Below are 25,008 nucleotides of genomic sequence, written 5' to 3'. Positions count from 1 at the left end.
AGTAAATGGCAAATAATAAAAAGGAAAGGCAATTTAGGAATTCTGAATCTTATTGTAAATAAGGAATGTTACAAGAGCCCACAAATGACTGAGATTTTAAGACAAGTGGCAGTGTGGATTTCTTTTCATGTATGCAAATCAAAAGAGAGATTAAGATTTGTAAAAGGAAATAAATTTTTCCATATGGAATAGTAACGGATGCCATCTGCACTAACATAAAACGGATTGGTAAGAGATGAAAGAAAAAAATCAACTAATAGTGAAAATCTGAAACAAAAATAGAAATATTGGATAGAAAAAGAAACTTAAGGCTATATAGAGCCATTCATGACTTCACAACAGACCAAATGGCTTTAACAGCAATTAAATACATACATAAAGAGTAATCACTACTTTGGTACAACTTGTGCACAATGTGCAAAAAACAGAAATATAATAACAACCAAACAATCCATTTGGTTGTTTTAGTTGAGGAATTAACATATGCTGGCCCACATGTAAATATATTTCAGGCCTATTACTAACTGTAAAGAGAAAGTACAAGTTGGTGTTTGGGGTGAAAATCCTGCCATCAGTTCTAATGTATCCGCATCCAAAACCATTCCTCATGCTCTCTCTTTACAGATGCTACTATTACTGCTGTATTTGAGCAACATTACTTGAATCTATGAAGGTACTTGCATGCTACAGAAAAATATCTTATACATATTATGACGAATAGTTTACCACTTTCTCCTTTGAACAATGTGATGCATAATCCTTAGCAATTATCTCAGCATACTGCAGCAGCACATTACTGATAGTCTAAAGAAAGAAAATAATTTTGAGAAACTCAAGAGTTTGCCTTTTCTGTAAAAAAGATACAAAACAATAGCAGACATTGAAATACTGTGCCCGTGTGCAATTTATTCAGAAGTTCATCGTTTTCCTATTTTAATATCACATCACCCTCATATTTTTGCTATATCGATTTTTTTAAAAGCACATATTAGCATATGTCTTCACAATAGTAAGCATTTGTAAGTTTTATTCAGTTCTTTACAGCATGGCAATGTTAAACCTCAGGCATAGCGCAATGCACTATCGAAACTTTTGGATCCCACATTGAAGGAAATAATACATCTCTGCTCGTCATTATGTTACCAGAAAAAAAAAAGTCCTCTTTTTCCAACTTTCTCCCACCTGTTTTGTGGCAAGAAATTGTTTCAATAGTTTCCTAGCATGTGTTTCCATTTCAGGGACTTTCACTTGAAAGTGATGGTAAATATTGAATATGTTGGACCACATCTCACACATTTAAGTAATAGGATCAGAAGTAAAATATGTGATACACTTCCCATCATCAAAAACCTTGGCACTGCTAGGTGTTAGCATTTCTTTGGCAGGATGTTGTGAATGGTGGAGAGAGCCTTGCTATAAAATTCAATGAACTAGCAAGCCAAGTCCATTGATTACAGAGTGAGTAACTGCATTCGGCAAGGTTGCAATTTTTCTTAAAAAAAAAGTTTTTTTGTTATTACAGGTCCAACAATCACTGACCATTGTACTGCAATAGGAGCCACAATTTCTCATCCCTTCCACCCTCCTCATCAAACCAACGACATGCAGCAGGTGATTCAGTAGCTTTAGGAGGAGCTCACTGCGAACATGAAAGTAAGCTTGGCCAATGGAAATCCAGGTGGACGGGAGACAGGGAGTTGAAAAGACCACACCACCACCAAACTGAAATAAATCCCAGAGCTACAAAACCTTGATACAAACCAATGATGTTAACAGCAAAAAGGCAAATTCTTTATTTGAATTTATTATGTTAAGGCATTTTTACTAATAATAATATTGAATTTTGGCATGTGAGCAATCTTTCATTAATTGGGAAGAGGCCTTTGCATGAATTTTTCTCACAAATAGTACTTTTTTACCTTAGCAAATCTTTTCATATAATGCCCCACTATCTGAGGATCAGGGCACTCCAGCTTCTTAATTATTTCAAAACTCTGGTTCAATTGTGAGAACACATCCACCACAGAACAAGAGAAAAGAGCATGCTCTGATGTTTGTTGGAACTGTGAATGAAAAAAATAAGAAAATTATCTTTGATTTTCATCTTCTCACTTCTAAACAAAATGATTGCAAATGCAAATAAGTGACAGGTACCTAATTTAAATAGAAATTCTAAGTTTTATATAAATGGCAGCTTCACATTTGTGAAGTGCAAAGTAAAAGGAATTGAAATTGTCTCCTTTTTAAAAAGGAAATATTACAAAATATTAAACATACTTAAATTCAGTGCAAGATTTCTGTTTAAACAATGTATTGTCAAATGAATATTACAATCTATTCCTTTAGTACAAAACAGTTATCTGAATAAACAAATGTAAATTTTGTCTGTAATTATCGTGCTCGAATGTTTGCAGAGCATGGAAAGTAGTTAATTATAGAAGAACAAGTTTGGCAATTGGCACAAACATACAATTCACAAAACAGTCCAAAAATAATGCGAAGCACTTTCCTGATGTGTAGGGACCTGTCTAACAAAGCTCCACTTCTTCTGGTATGTCAGATGATAATAAAGGAGTGATATTACATTCTGCCAGATGTCCAGAAAAGAAGTGTAATTAGGTTGATCCTAATATATTTACTGGAGTACAGTAGTTCAGAAGATTAAAAATAGGAGCAAGAGTAGGCTATTAGGCCATCAAGCCCACTCCAGTGTTCAACTGAATCATGGCCAACTGTCCAACTCTCAGCCATTTTCCCTGCACTCTCCACATATACCATGATATCTTTAATATCTAGACAATTATCAATTTCTGACTTAAATATGAACAACGTCTGAATCTCCATTGTTTTCCAGTAAAAAGAATTCCAAAGATCTCTTCACAATTGAGTGAAGGAATTCCTCCTTATCTCAGTCCAAAATGGCCTTCCTCTTATTCTGAGATTACGTTCCTTAGATGGCTCAGCCAGTGAAACGTCCTTACTGCATTAACTGTTGAACCCTGTAAGAATCTTGTATGCAAAAAGATTGCTTTTTATTCCTTTGAACTGTAGAGAATATAGACCAGTCTCTTCATCTCCTCTTGTAGAACATTCCCAACATCCCAAGAATCATGATATACCTGTGTTGCATTCCATACATGGCATGTATACTTGTTGAATGCAGAACTGGAGATATGTTACATTTCAGGTCTAAATTTCATGCATTCTCTTGACACTGAAAGCAATGATGTTATGGAAAGTATTGTATTTCATATTCCACAAGGCACCAGGAACCATACTTTGGCACTAACCATATTTTATTATTCACTAGTTACATCATTTAATTTCAATTAAGTTGTTTACTAAAGTTAATATTATCTTTCTTGCTAAATTTCACAATTAATTGTGCTACGATAGTAGCAAACATTGGTTATCTCATGTTAACTTTGGTTATCTGATTGCTATAGCCAAGACCTTGTATGAACTAAATACTTTTCAAAAAAAAGGTCAAATACTGACAAAATGTCTGCCATGATCACCTAACGACAGACTGAGAAACAGTCAGGAGATCATTGTGGAATAAATGAAACTATACTGAAATTACAATCAAAATCTGTCAACTGAATCAGGGATCAAGAAACTCAAATCTGTACTCCAGTTCTAATTCACACTTTAATTGTAATTTCAAATACTGGGAGATGGTGATCCAGCCTACAATTAGCTTGCTTTGAAAGACAATGAAGCCAGTCTCAGGAATGCACATTGAACAATATTTCAAGCAGCTACTTCATAGAGCAGAGAGAAAAGGAATGTGGATTGGTAACAGCATAGACTGAAAGACTCACTCTTTCTTCATTTCTCTCATCATATTGGAAAACAGCATCTCGTAAAAAAAAGCAAAGTGGAGAAACCACCTTTCCCCATGAATGCAAAGATATCTACAATTTTCACCATTGCAGAAGATACCAGTCAACAAACAAACTGTGCTCTCAATTTATAAAAATTTAACACCTCAAGCGTTCTCAGGATCTTCAAACCATGAAGCCTTTTATTCTTTGCACCAGACATATGCTTCCTTTACAAGTACAGAAGTTGCTGGAAAAGCTTTGCAGGTCTGGTAGCATCTGTGAAGAAAAATCAGAGTTAACGTTTCGGGTCTGGTGACCCTTCCTCAGAACTGATGGTAGCTAAGAAAATGTCAGTTTGTAATCAGAAGATAGAGTGGGGGAAGGGGGGAAGGGGGTAAGGAGTAAATGATAGGTGGCAATAGAGCCCAAAGAAAGAGAAGAACAGTTAGACAGACAAAGGAGTTGATAACGATCTGGCTAGGAGTGTGAATAGCTGTTAATGGTCACTGATAGTGGCTAACAATAGATAGTGTGTAATGGCAGGCTATGTGACAACAAGGCCTGGTGTGTGGGGTAAGTGAGCTAGGACATGGGTGAGTTCCGAACCTAAAATTATTGAACTTGATAGAGTCCAGAAGGCTGCAGGGTCCCCAAGCAGAAAATGAGGCATTGTTCTTCCAGCTTGCACTGAGCTTTGCTGGAACACTGCAGCAAGCCTGAGACAGAGATGTTGGCCAGGGAACAGGGTGGTGTGTTAAAGTGGCAGGCAACTGGAAGCTCAGGGTCTTTTTTGTGGGCACAAAGTAGATGCTCTGCGAAGCGGTCACCTGGTCTGTGCTTCGTTTCCCCCTCTCTTCAATCTCACAACAGCGATAGGGTTCCCCACTTTGTCCTTATCTACCATCTGACCAGCATTCACATCCAGAAGATCATCAGCCAACATTTCTGCCACCTCCAGTGAGATACCACGACTAGACACATATTCCTCTCCCCTTTCTTGTCCGCCTTCCGCAGGGACCGTTCCCTCTGGAACACCCTGGTCTACTCTTCCTTCACTCTGAACAACCCCCCAAAGCCTGATGGGACCTCCCCCTGCATCCACCGAAGCTGTAACACCTGCCCAGTATCCAAGGGCCCAAACATACTTTCCAGGTGAAGCAGTACTTTACCTGCATTTCTTACAATCCAGTCTACTGCATTCACTGCTCACAATATGGTCTCCTCTACATTGGGGAAACAAAGCGCAGACTGGGTGACTACTTCGTAGAACATCTACGTTCTGCCAGCAAAAAAACCGAGCTTCCAGTTGCCTGCCACTTTAACACACCACCCTGTTCCCTGTCCAACTTCTCCATCTCGGGCTTGCTGTGGCGTTCTAGCAAAGCTCAGCACAAGATGGAAGAACAACGCCTCATTTTCTGCTTGGGGACCGTGCAGCCCTCCGGACTCAGTATCAAGTTTGATCATTTTAGGGCCTTGACTCTCCCATGTCCTAGCCCCCTACCCGATACACCAGGCCTTGTTATCACATAGCTTACCATTACACGCTGCCTATTGTTAGTCACTAACAGTCTCTATTAACAGTTATTCATACCCCTAGCCAGATTGTTATCAACTCCTTTGTATGTTCAACTGTTCTTCTCTCTCTTTGGACACTATCTCCACCTATTGTTTACTCTTTATCACCTCCCCCACCCTATCTTCTGCATATAAACCAACATTTTCCTAGCTACCATCAGTCTTGACTCAAAACGTTAACTCTGATTTTTCTCCAAAAGTGCTACCAGACCTGCTGAGCTTTACCTGCAAACCTCTGTTTTTGTTCCTCATCATAGCATCCGCACTTCTTTCGGTTTTTTTTCTAATTCCTTTTAAATCTATTACCTTTTATGTTGTATTTTCTCCTCAGGGTTAGTGGGTATTAAAATTACTTTTATCATTCAAGAAAATGTTGTAATTGGCACCTTTATTTCATCTCCATTACTATATTTTTGATTGATATTTGATGGCTGTGTACCAAAAAAGAATTTGTTACAGCCAACCTAGAGGGTGTTGTAAGGAGTGGAGCTGAATTAGCCCAACTCACTGGGTCATAACAATTTGCTGATTATAGTTAACACAATTCAGTTATGAATGCATCTAACATATTTATCACAATTAACACATTTACTTGCTTTATAATTATGCTCTACTTTAAAAATCAAATTAAAGTCAGAAGTCAGTGAATTCCTGACAATAATTCATGTATATCGAATTTATTTGTTTATATTCTGCTGCAGTTATATAATCTGGCATTTTGTGTGTACTAGCAGTACCAAAAGAGATAAAATAAGAATTAACCTCTAAGAGGCAGAGGTGGGTATTGATTTGAGAGTATTCTGCAGACTCTTCTAACCTATAGAATCCCCAGAGTGATTACTATGGTAGTATTTTCTACTAAGGGAGTTGTGGATTTTTTGTCATATTATTACTTAATTAAATATGACAGATATTTGAACATTACTAAATAATAGGAAGCCTAATAAATCCAAACTGCCTAAACTGTACTGACATTCTCATTCAGGTGAAAAATATTGGTTTATTATAAAGCTACAGTACTCATCTGCTGATTTCATAACAGACATTTAAAAATAATACAGGAAAAAAAGACTAATAAGACTTAAGAAAATTCTTTCACATCCCTGTAAAAGGTACTGTTGAAGAGAATATCTAACCTTTAACTAACATGAATTATATGCTCACTGTTCATATCAAGAAGCTGTGATTAAATCTACAGTAACACTTCATTCTTTTATTGATGCTGAATTTATTTTTACTTTTAAACCAATAAAATATACACATTTAGTGCAGTAAAAATAGCTTTTTATTTGCTTAAAAAAAAAGAGGAACTTTTTCATGCAGAAAGTGGTGCATGTATGGAATGAGCTGCCAGAGAAGGTGGTAAAAGGTATCTGGATGGGTATATGAATAGGAAGGGTTTAGAGGTATATGGGTCAAATACTAGTAAATGGGATTAGATTAATGTAAAATCTGGTCGGCATGGACAAGTTGAACCAAAGTCTCTGTTTCCGAGCTGTATTTCTCTAGACTCTAGGACTCTAAAGCATTTATACAGCATTATATTATTGCCTATGTAATACAAAATTCTTTGAATCTGTTTGCGTTTCCATTTGACTGCTGCTTCAGTGACAAATGCACTACTTATGTCTCTTTTGTTCCCCTTCTGGCCCTACTACGATGCTACTTTTTGTTACCTGAACATGCCACCACCATCCTCTCCTCAAAAGATTATTTAGACCACACCACTTTGACCAACATTTTGGCCACCACTTCAAATATTAAATAAAAACTGAAAGAACTGTGGATGCTGTAAATCAGGAATAAAAACAGAAGTTCTGAGGAAGGGTCACTGGACCCGAAACGTTAACTCTGATTTTTTTTCTTCACAGATGCTGCCAGACCTGCTGCGCTTTTCCAGCAATTTCTGTTTTTGTACCATTTCAAATATCTCTTTTTGGCTCATTATCAAAATTTTCAATAATCTATGAAATGCCTTATGACATATTTCAATGAAAATGTATTAGATAAATGGGAGCTATTGCTAACAAAACTTTCTATCTGTCATACTTTTGAAATCTCATCACCTCCTATATCACAAACAGTGCACTGCATGACCCTACCCGTCTCTAGTCACAGAGGTGGAAATGACCCCAGATGACCCTTACCTCAAGCGAATGAAAAGAGACAATTCAGATTACTATGTAATAGGGGACAAGAAAATCCTCAGAATTAGGGCTGTAAGTTTCAACCATATTTGAAATAATTTACTGTGGCATCTTTGGTGTAATTCCCCTGAGACATAGCAATATAACATCAGTTCAGACACTGGAAAAGAAAGGCATTGCCTGTGCATGCAACAATCTAGGAATCCTTGTCTCGAAGGATAAGAAACTTCGATATTGCCTTCACTTCATTTTTGTTACAAGTTCACAAAATCATATTTAATCAATTCTATTTGATTATTAAATACTGGTCTTTGTACTTCATTAGATCAAGCATTACTGGAGTACCTCATTGTTATTAAGTACCTCATAGTATTAAGAATTCAGATATTGGACGCTTTAGGTAAAACGGTATATACCTCAAAAATACAAAAACTTAACAGTATTAAAATATGGTGTATAAAACATTAACTTAAGAAGATTATTTTTCTCACTTAAAAAGCAAGACAAAGAGCTTTAGACTTTCTGTTCCCATTGATATGCAGTTACCAGTACCTCGGTGGGCAGAGGAGGAATTTGGAGAAACAGCTATTTACCTTGGATCTTCAATCAGTTTTCATAGGTCCAATAAATTTTCACTGAAAGTATGGGAGGTAGGGGGGGGCAGACACCCCCTTGCCTGCAGTGATAGGTACAATTGCATGAAGCAGCTGCATGGAACTAGATTGCAGTGGGACCCATTGTCTTTCTAATCAATTGATCAATCATCATTGGACAAGTAGCAAAATTTACAGGGATGGTTTTTTTTTACAAAGAATCTCAAGTGGCATAGCAAGGTAATATGTTCCTCCTGCCTTACTACCAAGGAAAGTGGTGTGAGCGCTCATTGAAAATATGGTAATTATCTTGATCCCAGAATTTTGTTTGGCGTAAACTGCATAACTGTGTTGCAAACATTCTACCTCTCCCCAAATCACTCTCTTCAAAGTTACTGCAGAAAATTCAGTTTTTATCATAGCCATGCAGTTATGACATAGAGTGTGCTGCCTGAATGGGTAGTCAAATCAGATTCAATACTTTCAAAAGGAAATAAAAACAGAAATTGCTGGAAAAAGTCAGCAGTTGTGGCAGCATCTGTGGCGAGAAATCAGAGTTGATGTTTCAAGTCCAGTGACCCTTCTTTGGAACTGTTGGTAGCTAGGAAGAAGTCGTTTCTTTAAAATGGGGCTGAGGTGGTGGGGGGTGCTGGATAAGGAGTAAGCAATAAGTGGAGATAGAGCCCAAGAGACAGAAGGACAGTTGAACAGAGAAAGGAGTGGGTGAAACAACAAATACTGGAGATCACAACGGGTCATACAGCATCCATGGAGAGACAGCAAGCTAACGTTTTGAGTCTAGATGACCTCTGAAGATGAGTCACTTACACTCTAAACGTTAGCTTGCTCTTTCTGCATGGATGCTGTCTGACTCCCATTTGTTGCTTTCAGTACATATCCAGCATCTGCAGTAATTTGCTCCTACAAAGAAGTGGTTAAAAGTCAGTCTGGGGAAATGAGTAGCTGTTAATGGGGACCATTAGTGACTGATAATGGATTGTGTGTGGTAACAGACCATGTGATGCCAAGGCCTGGTAATGTCAGGGTGGGGGATAGCTTAGGGAAAGGTGCTTAAGCCCTAAAATTGTTAAACTCGATATTAAGTCCAGAAAGCTTCAGGGTTCCCAAGCACAAAATGAGGTTCTGTCCTTCCAGCTTGCATTAAGCTTCACTGGAGACTGCAGCAAGCCCGAGACAGGGAACAGGGTGGTGTGTTGAACTGACAGGCAATTGGAAGATCAAGGTCATTTTTGCGGGCAGAATGTAGGTGTTCTGCAAAGCGGTCACCCAGTCTATGCTTTGTTTCCCCAATTTACAGTAGACCACATTGTGAGCAGTGAATGAAATAGACTAGATTGAGTGAAGTGCAGATAAAGCACCAGGAAGGTGTGTTTGGACCCTTGGATAATGAGGAGAGAGGAAGTAAATGGGCAGGTGTCACACCTTCTGTTGGGGAAAGTGCGGTGGGTTTGTGTGTGGATGTTGGGAGTAATGGAGGAGCAGACCAGCATGTCCGAGAGGGAATGGTCCTTGCAGAAGGCTGACAAGGCAGGAGAGAGGAATATGTGTCTGTAAAGGGAATTGGATAAATAATTGAATGGGAAGAAATTCTTAGCCTATGGGGAATGAAAAGAGAGCTTAAACTGTTTGAATAGCTTTTTCAACCAGTCAGTACAGGCATAATAGGCAAAATATGATTCTATGTACACTGCCAAATCAGTATGCCCCCAAATAAAATATATAAAATCAATTTCTCTGTACATTTAAACGAAGAAATTAGATCATTCAATCATATATGCAAACTGTCTTACACCATCCTTCTTGTCTCTTTCCAGTGCTCCATGCAGAAAGTCTCTTGATACTTCTTCATTTTCATCCAACCATTGTATAACAAATGGTTCAAACCAGCTGTGGAAAATTGTTCCAAATTTTAATACTTGTTAGATTTATGAAATATGTCATACTCTTCATTCAGAATATGGTTCATGAACAGGTACAGCGTACATCAATAAGAGGAAATAGAAAGATATGGGCAGCTTATTTCATGAGATGCACTACCATTTAAACTGTTCTATCCCGATGATGTCTATAACCTAATATAGAAGAAAGGACAAAGATAGAGGCAACACCTGGTCTATATTTCTCACTGGGCAATATAACCAGTCAATTACAGACCAGGTTTGTTCCCATCTGCTAAAGTAAATATGATGACAGAAACTGACTTGTCTGACTTTCCAATGACTAGACCATTGAACCTCCTTTTATTTATTGCTAGTTATATACTCTGCTGTTGTGGTAGCAAGTCACAAAGTCCACTGGAAGCTCTCTGGCTTGATGTCCTGATGAAGATAGTTCAGCCAGAGAGATTTTAATTACATAGATGGCACAGAAACAGGATATTAGGGGGCTGAATGGGAAGACTCCTTCCTGTCATATTATCTCTTCCCACTTCTACATTTGAATTCCGTCCTATTGTATGCCAGTTAGTCTAGCTTTGGACAGATTATTAAGACATTAGTATGTTCAAACAATAACTAGTTTATTACATATTACAGTACTACATACAGCTTTATGCTAGTATATCCATCTCTACTGAAGCATGATCAAATTCACTCTAAGTATCTCAGTTATGTGTACTCTTAAGAGTCCCAGACAGCAACCCTTGCAATCCTAATACAATATCTCACTACTCTATGCCGAATCTATCTATTGTCTATACATTTTACATTCATATTTATTCATTACCTTTTTTCCCCTTGCCTTGGCCGCAAATTTTTGACATCACAATTCAATCCATCTCAACACTCTGTTCTTGAGAGACTTGAAAAAAAAACTGTCTCTCTCTGAACTTGACTTCGATGGCTTTCATGGAGACTAGTAGCATTTTGGTCTTTATTAGTTTTTGTGTTAACATTTGGTTCATCCAGTCTTATTTTATACTCTTTATGTTAGACTCCTTCTCTGCCTTTCTCATACCTTTTCTCAATACATCAGTTTGTTAGTGTTCCTCTTAGCACACTAATAAACTACTAGTTTTGGTGAAATCTCCAGGCCTTGAAAACTTGGATAATCCTGGACCTTTAGCTTTGGAAGTAATTTTCTGGCTAGGATGGGAAGCTGTATTTGGAGTTTTTGCCCATCAGTTTTGCCAACAGTTCTGACGATGCCATCTCACATTGAATTCCCTCCTTTTGTATTGTCGTGCAATTGGAAAATCTGTGTCCTTCAGTAACAATGCATTACCGAACATTGCCCAGCAAGCTTAGTGACAGGAGAAATTACTTCCATATTGATAACAGATTCATAGAATCACTACAGTGTGGAAACAGGCCATTTGGCCCAACAAGTCCACACTGTTTCTCCAACGAGCATCCCACCCAGACTCACCCCTCTTACCCTATCCCTGTAACGCTGTACTTCCCATGGCTAATCCACCTAATCTACACATCCGTGGACTCCAAAGGCAACTTAGCATGGCCAATCCACTTAACCTGCACATCTTTGGACTGTGGGAGGAAACCCACACAGACATGGGGAGAATGTGCAAACTCCACACAGACAGTCACCCGAGGGTGGAATTGAACCCAGGTCCCTGGTGCTGTGAGGCTGCAGTGCTAACCACTGAGCCACTGTGCCTCCTATTGAAAGTGAACTTGTTTCCTTAGCAGAGCTGGAATCTTCCAATATGTGTAAAGATACACATATTTAGCATATTTTTGTAAAGCATTGTTACATTCAGTGTTTCACCTTCCCAGAGTAGTAAGTAATTTCAGAAAGCAGTTTCTGCAGTCAGTCCTGGAATCTTGCTCACTAATGTCTTCAACATGCCTGATTAAGATCAAAGTCTATGCAAGCTTGAGATGTAGAATCAGTTCGGTTGGAAATAAGGAATAGCATGAAAGTATGTCACAGGTGGGAATTGCCCATAGCTTCTCAGAGATGCCTCACTGTAAGACAAACTATAAATCAAGAAACAATGGAGCCATGTAAGAAGAGCACAACAATTGTCATGGGTGACTTAAAACTGCATAGTCACTGGATAAATCAGAAGGGCAAGGGTAACACAGAAGAAGAATTTGTATTGTGCATCAGAGATTTTTTTTAAGCACAGTATATTATAGAACTTACAAGGGAAGAGGCAATTTTAGATCTAGTAATATAAAATGAGATGGCAATCACATGATAAAATTTCCAATTCAGTTTGGGGGAGAGCCAGTGTCTCAAACCAGTATCCACAATTTAAGAAAAGGCAATTACAGAGGTATGAAGTCATCTGAACCAGGCTGGGAAAACAGCCTAAGGGAAGGTCAGCAGATGACCAAGGCAGACATTTAAGCAGACAATTCATAGTGCTCAGCAAAAAACTTATTCCAAAAACAAAAGATCTTAATAAGATGGATGAACCAACATGGTTAACAATGGAGGTCAAGGAGAGTATCCAATCGAATTGGAGGCAGTTCAGAGAAGGTATTCTAGGATGATCCCCGGTATTGAGGAACTGTCTTATGGAATAAGGGTTAAACAGGTTGGGATTTTCTTCAATGGAATTTAGAAGAATGAAAAGTGATCTCATTGTAACATATAGGACTCTTAAAGAGCTTGAAAGGGTAAAATGCTGTGAGGATGTTTCCCCTCATGGGAGAGTCTAAGACTAGAGTGCATGGTCTAAGAATTAAGGGGTGACAATTTAAAACTGAGTAGAGGAGGAATTTCTTTTCTGAGGGTTGAGTGTTTTTGGAACTCCTTTCCACAGAGAGTCCTTGTGTACATTTAAGGCTAAGGTAAACAGATTCTTGATCAGTAGCGGATTTAAGGGGTAAGGGCAAGAAGATGGATGTGAGAAATGTTGGATCAGCCACAACCTTATTGAATAGTGGAGCAGGATCTTGAGGCCAAACTGTGTATTCCTGTTCTAATTCTTAAGGTTATGGTCAAAGTGAAGGAAACTAGTTGTAGGCCACAGTGTTAGGAACTTTTTTTTTCTTTTCAGGAACCAGCTGCTAATAACTAAGGAGCTAATAAAGAGAGAGAAAATTGATGATGGAAATTTGTTAAGAAAGATTGAAAGAAATAGCAAGAGCTCCTATAGGTATATAAAGAGAAAGAGAGTAGCTAAAGTCAGTGTCAGACCAAGGAAGTGGCAGATAATTTAAGCCAATGTTTCACACATTGGTCTTCACAGTGGAGGACACTATAAACATCCCAAAGCTAACTGATAAGCAAGGTGCTAGGTGGGGGGGGTGGCGGGAGGTGGGGGCCATATCTTGTAACAATTTCTGTTATTTGGGACAAAGTATTGACAAACTGATAGGACTAAAAGAAAACAAGTCATTAGAACATGATGGCTAGGGTTTTAATGGAAGTGGCTGCAGAGATAATAGAAGCACTGGTCAAAATATTACAGAGCTTTCAGGGTTCTAGAAGGATTACAGCAGATTGGAACACTGCTAATGTGATACCATTAGGGAGAAGGGAAGAAGACAAGATGCATGAAACTTTGGGCAGCATGGTTGCTCAGTGGTTAGCACTGCTGCCTCACAGCACCAGGGAAGCAGGTTTGATTCCACCCTCGGGCAACTGTCCGTATGGAGTTTGCACATTCTCCCTGTGTCTGCGTGGGTTTCCTCCGGCTTCCTCCCACAGTCCAAAGATGTGCAGGCTAGGTGGATTGGCTATGCTAAATTGCCCATAGTGTTCAGGTGGGTTATACAGGGATGGGTCTGTGTGGTCTCTGAGGGTCGATGTGGACTTGTTGGGCTGAACGGCCTGTTTCCACACTGTCGGGTTTCTCTCTGATTGTCTCTGATATATGTCAATTAGCCTAACATTTGTCATTGGGAAAATGCTAGAGTCCATTATTATGGAAGAAATGGCAGGACATTTAGCAAAATTCAACATAATCAAACAGAGTCAACAAACAAAAACAGAAATTGCTGGAGAAACTCAGATCTGGTAGCATCCATACAGAGAAAACAGAGTTAATGTTTTGAGTCCGTCTTCAGAATTAGCAGATGTTGGGAAAAGGTGGTATTTAAGCTGATGGCAGAGAACGGGGGTAGGGTGAAAGAGTGATTGGATCGATGGAGGAGGAGCCGAGACAGTGAGCCCAGAGAGTGAGCTGGAGGTGGGGATACAGCGACAGAGGCAGGGACAGGGAGAGCGAGAGCAAAAGAGCGAGTGAGCGAGAGCGAGACAGCAGTAGGCAGGAAAACCATTCACTCCTTTCTTGCCTACCCACTCCCTCGCATCAACTTAAATACCACCTTTTCCCAACTGCTTCGAGTTCTGAATAATTCACAGGATTGGTTAATAGTTTGAGAGGATGAGGTGGGAGAGAGCCATTGAATGGACATGATCCGTGCAGTAGTGAGTATTTTAGTCTATGAGCCTTTTTAGTCTATGAGCAGCAGCAACGTTAGAGTGAGCAATGGGCCTGTGAATTTGAGCAAGCAGATAAGATGCTGGATCTTGCTGGCACTGCTTGAGGAGCTTAGAAGATCATTGACCTTCTTCCTGCTCTGCTGGGCATCCTGCTTCACCAGCATACCCACAAGTGAAAGAGTTTCCCCACATTTACCCTCATGAATCTCTTTTAATTTTATCATTAAAGATCTCGATCAGAGAAAAGAACCGCAGCCTCTTCAATGATTCCCTGTTTGTTGTATCATCTCAACTCTATCTTTTCTAATTTCCTTGTAAATCTTTTCTTAACTTTCTTGATAGTTCCAAACACATTTTGTACCAAGTAAGCAACACTAATTGTGGTCTAGCCAAGGTTTTGCACAAATTTAACATTAGCCCATTCTGCTTTTGTGTTTTAAAAATTATTTTTTCACTATTTATGGCCTTAAAAAACTTGTGCCCTCTCTTTTAGTGATTTATCTATGTATGTTTTCAATTGTTTTTTCTCTCTATTTAATTTCTTAAATTTCAAGGAATACATGGCCTCCTTATTCCTCTAACTAAATGAAGCACTTAACTATATCGAGTTGAATTTGTAATTTATCCACCCACACTGCAAAACTATTATTCTGTTTATTATCCTGTCTCAGTTTTCCATCATGAGGTAACAAATGCTTCATGGCTGTCTGCTCCCTATTTCTATTATCTCATGGGCAGTAGGCAGTGAGGTAAATCTGTTGAAATTTGGGTAGTAATATGTTTGATGTTAATAACCAAACTGGTAGGTAAATGTACTTTAAAATCTGCAGATGGCTGCATACAGTCCAGTTGTGTTTCCTGAGCATTCAAGCTCTATTGTCGCAATCATTGTAACAATGATAGCTGTCATACTTTAGTTAGTTTCTATGTTTGCAGGTTATCTACACATAAAATGGTTAAAAACAGACTATAACTGTAGTGCAATATAAAATGAAATATTTATTTCAGATGTCTATTTTTTTTAATATGTAAATATTATTTCCATACAACAATTAGAGAATATTTTTGGTACAAAATTTAAAATATGTAATTTCATCAGACTGTTATTGGCTTACAATGGCACTTTAATAAACTAAATTATGTGTAAATAAACAAAGAAAAATACATTCCAAAACACCAATGATTTGTACAAGTATTATTTGCTGGTTTCAAATTTTTCGTCAATGGGATTTGATGGACTGATTAAATTCTGAACTAGTACAACTTTATTAGCAATTTCGATGTAGTATTTGAAATTATTTACTGTCAAATGATAGTGAACACATCAAACATTGGCAAAAACAGGTTAATTAATTCAGCTTGGCAGGTCACCTTGAGCCAATCTGGAGGTGTTCTATTTCTTCATACATTTATAATGAAGGAAGTGCTAGGCTAGCCTACACATTGATTTAAGTTAGAACCCGGAGGCCAAATAGCTGTGGAGCCATGAGGCAGGCAAACATGCACTAAGTTTTCAGGTAAAAGGTGATCTGTGGCTTTCACCACACTAAGGCTTGAGAAATGTTGTGATAATCTGTCCTTTCCTTTCAAATACAGACTGAACTTATGTTTAGATTCTGCATTTTTTACTTTTTTCAGGTTTCTGACTTTCAATTTTCCAATACTTCTATATTAACATGTCAATATTCACAGATGTTCCATGCTTTTGCAGTAGGTGTTATTCAATCATTTAGGCTTTTACTCTTTTCTTGCAATTAATTGAATAAATGAAACAACTTTAGACACAAAATTCTTGTATAAAATCTGCAAGTTATTTCAAGTAAATACATTTTTGTTGTTTATTATTATGGCAGGATTGCAGCACCTTTGTGCCTACACACTAATGTGAACGTGGAATCACTTGCTGTATCAATAATATCTGGAAGTTTTTTAAACTAGGTAGGCCTTGGGAAAGGAGACTTAAATGAGTCCAAAGTCGTGCAGGTTAAGTGGACTGGCCACGCTAAATTGCCCATAGTATCCAAGGATGTTTAGGCTAAGTGAATTGGCCGTGGTAAATGCCAGGTTATGAGGATAGGGTGGGGATTGGAGCCTGGGTGGGATGTCCTTCAGGAGGGCCAGTGTGGACTCAACAGGCTGAATGGCCTCTTTCTGCACTGTAGGGATTCAATGATTCTATGAATATTTTAGGCACACAGATGTAATAACAAAAAGAAGCTGTTGCCGGTTTCCATTTGTCCACTGTTCTCCTGGAGTCAAATGCAAATAGAACAGTACTCTAATTAGTTAAACATTTGTAACATCTAAGATTAGAACTGCTTTGAAAAACCCAACACTTGCTATACCGGAGATAGTAGGAACTGCCGATGCTGGAGAATCTGACATAACAAGGTGTAGACCTGGATGAACACAGCAGGCCAAGCAGCATCAGAGGAGCAGGAAAGCTAACAAGGTGTAGAGCTGGATGAATACACCTGCTCCTCTGATGCTGCTTGGCCTGCTGTGTTCGTCCAGGTCTACACCTTGTTATACCACTTGCTATACCAGGAGCTACATTTCTGAATTGATTAAATGAGTACTTACGCGGGGTACTCTGGGACTGAATTCTTAAAAGCTGGCAAGTCTTTTACATACTCGTTGTACAGCCACTTCACTTTGAAGTGTAGATTCATGTAATCTGCACTTTTGCAGAGTCTGTGCTTCTCATGTTCTGAAAGGCAGAAGTAAGATAAGTTTATAAAGAAATTACAAAGTTTTGCAATAGAATCAAAAGTTCCAGTTATTTTCATTCATGTTTGCCTTGCATGTTTTTGTAAATGCAACAAATTTTCTGCATCACTTACATTCGTTTGCTATAATACATTTAATTATAGATCACATTTCATGGACAAATACTTCAAAGTGTCTTTTGCAATTAATTCCTTTTTGAAGTTAAATAGCAGTTATGTGAGCAAGACGCTTCTTGCAATTGTCAGTGAGGAAATTGTGCCCAGAATATTCAATTTATTTAGAACTCAATTTAATACCTGAAAAGTACTCCTGCTTAACATCTTGCCCGTTATGCCCTACTGCATTGCTTTTGGCCGTTATACAAAATCTAATTAAAACATGAACAGTCTAAAAGTATTTGGGAAGAATTTTACAGGTGGCAGAATCTCCTGTCCCACCATGACTGGTCCTGAGGCTCAACAAAGAAGGAACAGTACTAAAGAGTGTCTGATATATAAAGGGGCCCATTAAAAGAACCGTTTGCCTCCCCCACCTGAGGTCCCACAATTATCAACACTAGGAAAAAGTTACTGAGCAAGCTATTGAGATTGAAGCTAGCTGAGTCTCCAGCACCTGATGGCCTACATCCTAGGGTTTTAAATGAAGTTGCAGCAGTGATACTGGATCCATTGGTTATAATATTTCAAAATTCCCTGCATGCAGGAAAGGTTCCAGTAGATTAGAAAAATGGTAATATAACACCCTTATTCAAAAAGAGAGGGAGGCAGAAAGTAGGAAACTACAGGTCAGTTAGTTTAACATGCATCACTGGGAAATTGTTAGAGTCCATTATTAGAGAAGTAATAACAAGGCATTTGGAAAGTCAGAAAACAATCCATCAGAATCAGCATAGTTTTGTGAAGGGTAAATCATGTTTGACTAATTTGCTAGAATTCTTTGAAGATGTAACAAGATTTTTGGATAATGGGGATTCTATAGATGTAGTATATCTGCCAGAAGGCATTTGATAAGGTGCTGCACAATAGGTTAACATACAAGGTAAGATCATGTCGGGTTAGAATTAGTTCATTAGCTTGGATAGAGGATCTGATAATCAACAGAAAGCAGACAAACTGGTTGGAAACACATCATTAATGGAATGGCACAGGCTCGGCCCTTGGCCCCCAACTATTTACAGCCTTTTTTAGTGACTTGGATGTAGGGATACAAGGTACCATAGCCAAATTTGTAGAAGACACTAAAATAGGTGAGAATATAAGCTGCAATGAAGGAATAAGAATTTACAAATGGCTATGGATAGGTTAGGTAAATGGGCCAAAGTTTGGCAGATGAAGTTTAACATGGATAAGTGTGAAGAACCTGAGTGTCCTCATACATGAATTGCAAAAGAAAACTATTTTGCAGGTAGTAAAGGAAGGCAAATGTAATTTTGGCCTTGCTAAAGGAATAAAGTATAAAAATTGGGAAGTGTTGCTACAACCACACAAGGCATTAGTGAGACTGCATCTGGAGTACTGAATACAATTTTGTTCCCCTTACTTTGGGGGGGGCGGTAATAGTTGCATTGGAGGCAGTTCAGAAAGGTTTACTGGATTGCTTTCAAAGATGAGGTGCCTGTTTTATGAAGAGAGATCGAGTAGTTAGCATCTCTGGAGTTTAGAAGAACAAGAGAAGATATAATTGAGGACAAGGTGCCGAAAGTAAATGTAGGAAGGAGGTTTCCTCTTGTGGGGCAATCTAGAGTGAGAAGTAATAGTTTAAGGATAAAGGGTAGCAGATTTAAAAGGTGAAATTACTTATCTCGAAGGATCATGAATCTGTGGCATTCACTACCCCTGAGCAGTAGTTGTTGAGATATTGAGTAAATTTGAGGAGATAGTCGGATTTTTAATTAGTAATGTGTTGAAGGGTTATGGAGAGTGGGCAGAAAAGTGGAGTTAAGGCCGAGATGAGGTCATCCATGATAATATCAAATGGCAGAGTGAGCTGAAGGGAATGAATTTTTTTACTCCTACTCCTAGTTCTTATGTTCTTATGTCCAAGATTGGTGACCTGCCAGGTTTCCCCTCATCCATGAATAGGTGCTCACTTAGGACCTCAACTGGAGCATGGGCACATGGGGAGATGATCTTGCCCTTTCCCACCCCCTGTAAAATTGTAGCTAGGTTGGTGACAGGTAGAAGCATAGTGGGAAGGCCATCCAGACATCTTTTACCCAGCAATCTGCCTACACATCTACTAGATGATAACACAATGCCTTTAACACTGAACCTGTTTGACACAGAAGATAACTAGCGCAAGAACACAGGAAAATATTTCCCTGGACAAGATCAGTTTTTGTTTGGCAGAAATAAAATGAAAGCTCTTAGAGGTAATATATGAGCTGGCAAACTAGGTTAGAAACATGGAACACTGTGTAAATAATTCAGGAGATGCTAGCAAGCTGGGTGTTTTCCCCAGAAGTGACCAAACTCTGATTGGGGGTGTTACTGGTTGATCAACCGTAAAGGAACACTGGAAAGCTACATGATTAGACATGTCACTCCTTGCAGCTATGTGGTACTGTGTACCTACACCGTTCCACAAAATAATGTACTTTATTAATGTAGACTAGATCAGGACTCTTTTCTGACAACATTGATACTCGTGGGTGGAGACATTCCTCAGGCACACTACTACAAACACTTTCTCCCCCTCAGGTTACTTTAAACAGTTGTATAACTATTTAAAGTAAATATATCTTTTCATTTGAAGTATAATTTGGCTGTTAACTCATACTTAATTTACTTTGGTTCCGATTTGTGTTAAAATAAAAGTTATAAAAAATTTTCTTGCAAACTTACTTCATTCAGGGGTCTCGAGCAAATTTAATTATTTTGCTTTACAGTTGCCCTGTTGTAACAGCATTTATTCCAAAGTATTCTCTCATAGAATCTGATTTTTCTGACAAATTGTTTGATAAGGCAAATATCACACAAATTTATATATCGGTGTTTTAATTATATAATCCAATGCTAAATCATTCTCAACATCACAAATAAAGGTAAAAACAACATTTCTTTTCATTTTTGATTATTGGATGTTATTTATATTTCAGGCTAATTTTAGGGTTCAGAACAATTTAAAATGAGGAATGTCTTTTTTATAGTTTATTTATATGGTCAATTGATTGAATTGATTTGCTATAAAAATAATAATTTTTAAACAAAACTAGAGATTAGGACAGGATTTTTCAAAAAAATAAATTAAGCTGATGCGAAGAGTAAGCTTTCAGTGAAAGAATTTACTGCTATATTAATGCCTTGAAGCAAAAAGCTGCACATGTCTGGCCAAGAATGGTATTGAAGGTTAGTAGAGGTACAGTTTATCAAATAATCCAACTAACAAGATAAATGCAGGGTTGCTGCAGCCAAATATGAACTAACTGGGCACTGCTGCCAGTGGCATTATTTGTCATCGGAATGTCTTGAGATCTCCTGTCTCTCAGGCTGCTAATTGAAGTAAACAGCTATTTTCAGACTTATGTCAATGGAATCTCAGGATATTCGTCTCTTTAAAGCCACTTAAGTTACAGGTTATGCCCATTAACGTAAATGCTGGCCCTCTTTGATTTTCTGCTTTCTTTCTGAAACATTGATTCAAAGTGCCAGCCCCAATCCACCCAAAAAGTGAAATCTGACACATTTATCACATATTTTCTAGACAATAGAAAATTGCTCCACGTTCTTTTTTAAGACCTTTAGGAAACCACTTTAAGCAGAAAGTGCCTTCCTAGTTTTTCTTTTGCACTAAAAGCACATATTTTCCATAATGAGCAATCTTTCATCATCACTAGGTTGCGAGTAATTTAGCATTGCAAAACACATTCATGGTTCTGAAATGATCTTTATTTATACCAAGGCAATTTCCATCTGTGTTTTCGGCAGAGAAAATTCATCTTGCGCTGACAGGTTATGAATATTTTTAAGCTGTTGACTTCATTAATCTGTTCACAGTTAAATTTAAAATAGAAGTGAATTACACTAGTATTTGTGACATCTTGATTTTGTGGAAGTATTAACATTCTCACTACATGCTAACCATAACTAAGCAGGATTCTTCTAGACCAAATCATGTTCATTATGACTCAAATAATTAAATTGCAATTCTTCTTAAAATGCTTGAATTAAATAGGCAATTACATTCTCTGAAAAAAAGGATAAAATTAGTAAAACTATAAAGTGCTAATTGGAAACTTGATTTTTTTCCACAATATTCGTATAATTAACCTTCATAATGAACATTTATTTTGAGATTTCGGATCTGTAACCATGAAGTAACAGATGGGAAATTCCCAAAGGTCCATGGTCTAATTGCTCATCAGAAACTACTGAAGCAAAGAACTAAAATGCTACAGATCTTTTGCCACTAACAATGAAGAGACAATACAATATTCCATTCACTTTAACCCTTTTCTATTTGTCTGAAGTAGCAAAATGATGTTTTCTCTGCAGTGACAATTGAACAGTCTTCTTCTATTGCTTGTTAATATCATCACTAAGCACATTATAAACTTAAAATAAATTATAATGTGCTTTATGTCATAATTCCTCATTCATCAAGTCAATATTAAACAGTTCTCAAAATATTTTAAATTACATGCAGTTCAATATAACTTGGTTTGAAGCCAGTGATAAATCTTTCACCAACCTGAAATATTCATCTTGTATAATGGCAATAATCTAGTTAGTGTCTCTGGAAACATGATTGGATTAGTCAGTAAAATAGAAATTGTATTCTACACTCAGCTATCAGTTCAGATTGCTGAAAATTTTCAGCACTGAACACCTTCTGCAGTTTCCAGAATATACCTATACGGCAAGATCTGGGTGGCACAGTGGTTAGCGCTGCTGCCTCACAGAACCAGGGACCCGGGTTTGATTCCAGCCTTGGATGACTGTCTGGATCTGGGTAGAATGCTCTTTGCTGGGGTGGGGGGCGCTGGTGTTGGGGCAAATCACCTGTTTTTTGCACTGTAGGGCTTCTATTATTCTATGATCTGCAGAATGTCACTCTCTGGCAAGTTTTAATTCAACATATGCAGAAATAATCATCAATTTATGTTAGTTATACCACTACTATTGCATAGATACAAATATATTTCAGGTATCATCTCGAGTCAGATTAACATCTGCTTCAATTGCTTTTATGTTGGTCTATTCTTAGTTCAGGTTTTGGAATTCCTGTACCTATCAGCCAGCTTCCAGTCTTTATGCGGTTAAATTCATTTCCCATAGCTTGTCTGCAAGCTTGTCAATCCTGCTAATGGATTTGTAACAGAATTAATGCTGGCTGCCAGATTCCAAACTAAAAGACCAACTTTAAATTAAATGGTGTAAAAATGCTGTCAGTTGGCATTCTCATCTCACACCATTTTAAGTTCCCTTTGGGTACATTTTAAACTAAACTTGGCGCAGGGACATTTTCAAACTGCCCTTCAGTCTGTCAACCGTTGTTCCAGAAAAGTATGATAATCAGACATAATCGATGTTTATTGTAACGGTTTAAGCTTTTATTGAATATTTTTAATGCAATTAAAAAGTAGACACTCCAATGTACACTTTTGTTGTATTAAAAAGAAAATCACTTTATGTTTAGCACCAAATTCATCAGTCACGACTCTTACCTGAGGAATGAGCACTAGGCAATTAAACTTAAGTATGCAGAATGAACATTATACCACTCAGACAGTGATGAAGCCAATAACTGCTGCATAATTATAGCCCTAGTTGTCGTGCTGTATCTTGAATTTAAAGGTGCTTCATAAGCAGTTTTCCATCGCGGACTGAGCAAGGTTAAGACAGATGAGCTCTGCAACAATGCAAGTTGCTCAGGAATTATCTTATATTTACAAAATCCAAATATATAATCTGGGGTAGGAATTTTCTGCTCATTTGAATGGCCTGTTCAAATCCTGCTGATTTTTCAGAGTATAGGTGATTAGATAGATGGACTTCCAGAGGGATGCCTGCTGGAAAGCTTACAGCTCGGAACTGTCATAACTTAGTTTTTATGCAACACTTTTCCACAAGTAAGAGTTAATTGTGAAGAGATAAAATGGTCTGCATTTTTAATTAATAGCAATGAAGAGTAATGGAAGGGCATTATATCTTATCCCATTTACTTCAACACTAAGTGTGTGATTTTTCTTGTATTAACAGTTTGAGATAGTTATTGAACAGAGAAATGGAAAATCTACTTTTTCTCTTCCATTTACATTTATGCAAGAAGTTTACTAAAAATGTAGCACTCTCAGTGCTGGGGAGTAGAAAACATTTCCAATTCAGGATAAGCAATATTGACAGAAAGCAGAATGATAACAGAAAAGGCAGCACTATTCAAATTTGTCATTGGTACTTACCAACTGAATCAAATGGCTTTTGATTTCCCAGTCAAATTGATACCTGATTGATTACGTGGCTGAAATGAGGACTCATTGGCTAATCAGAACTTCCAGATATGTGGATCAGATTTTCTTTCTTAAAAGTCAATAAATGCACAACGATAGGACATTGCAAACAGGAGACAAAATAAGCCAATAAACTGAAATGAGTTTGTTCCATCATCCCATCATTCATGGCTGGCCTTCTATCATAGCATCATTTTCCCCGCACTAACCCATATTTCTTGATATTTTTAATCTCTAGATATTGCATTAATAACTTTAAGAGACTGCTAAAGTTTACAATTGAATGGAATTTTGCCTCATTAGCCAACTATTATTTCATCAGCATTTCATCAGCAATAGCTCTTACAGTATGAAGGCTCAAGATGAGTTGATTGCCAGTGATAATTGGCTCTTGTACTAGATTTGCATTGCAGGTGGCTCTGAAACAATCATAACAGGAGTATGAAGGGCATTTTGGATAAAAATATTAATAGAACTGTCAGGGATTTGTTCAGGAGGTATTTAAGGTGACATTTTATGGTTGTTCCTATCAAATGTTCTTAATGAGGAAATTTAACAATTTTCTGGATTTACAAAATGCTAATTTCAGATACATCATTGCATGACTATGCATATTCAATGTTAGCTTCAAATCTCTGAAATAAAATAATTGAGATCAGGTTCTTTGCTATTACTTGCTTTGTTCTTCTTTCATTACATGTTGTATCCCACAATGCTGTCAGCACAGCACCAAGAATCCAGCTAGATTTCATTTTTTATTTAATTCCATAGGTGCATTAATTTCAAAACACTTTTTACTCTTCTATTTTTTAATCAAAAACATTCTTACAAAGCATATTCTAACATCTTTATAATATAAATATGCATCATTTGTATAATACTTTATGCCCAGTTGGAAGACTGGTGTAAAAACAAGTTATAAGCTGCATTCCTAAATTACTACCAGTTAAAACTACAATTTTTCATTTCACTATCTCAAGACAGTGCGAGTCTTATGGAACATATTTAAAGCAACTCCTCGAGACCTAGGAGCAATAAATGAAAGCATCTGCACCAAACTTACCATTTTATCTAAAGACATCAAAATCAGACAACTCAGTCAGCTTCAAAACTTCACACTTATGTGATAATTTCATATATTGGACATGGAAGGTTGCCTGTGAGTATTCAGTTTGGGCAGCAATAAAGCTAAACTCAAGAATCTACAAATTTACTCCATTTCAACAGCTACCTTTGGGCAACAAAGGAAAGGAAGAAAGGGAATTTTGTTTATGACGAGCGTTTCATTTGAAGGTCAAAAAGAA

General features: G+C 37.6%; 1 protein-coding gene across 1 annotated transcript in view; it reads right to left on the bottom strand.

Annotated features, from left to right (window-relative positions):
- LOC109931109 (protein unc-13 homolog A) overlaps positions 1-25,008 on the bottom strand; it is a 342,784-nt gene that overhangs the window by 107,136 nt on the left and 210,640 nt on the right. The window contains exons 28-31 of the mRNA XM_048613913.1: positions 17,110-17,236; positions 9,957-10,053; positions 1,920-2,063; positions 727-804 (exon numbers count right to left, since the gene is read on the bottom strand). Coding sequence (XP_048469870.1) covers positions 727-804; positions 1,920-2,063; positions 9,957-10,053; positions 17,110-17,236 — 446 coding nt within the window. The remainder of the gene's footprint in view (positions 1-726; positions 805-1,919; positions 2,064-9,956; positions 10,054-17,109; positions 17,237-25,008) is intronic.

This window comes from Rhincodon typus, chromosome 29 (assembly GCF_021869965.1).
Source record: "Rhincodon typus isolate 14 chromosome 29, sRhiTyp1.1, whole genome shotgun sequence".
In the NCBI taxonomy this organism is placed as follows: domain Eukaryota; kingdom Metazoa; phylum Chordata; class Chondrichthyes; order Orectolobiformes; family Rhincodontidae; genus Rhincodon; species Rhincodon typus.
Note: the sequence above shows the minus strand (reverse complement) of the source record. Positions and strands in the feature narration are given on the sequence as shown.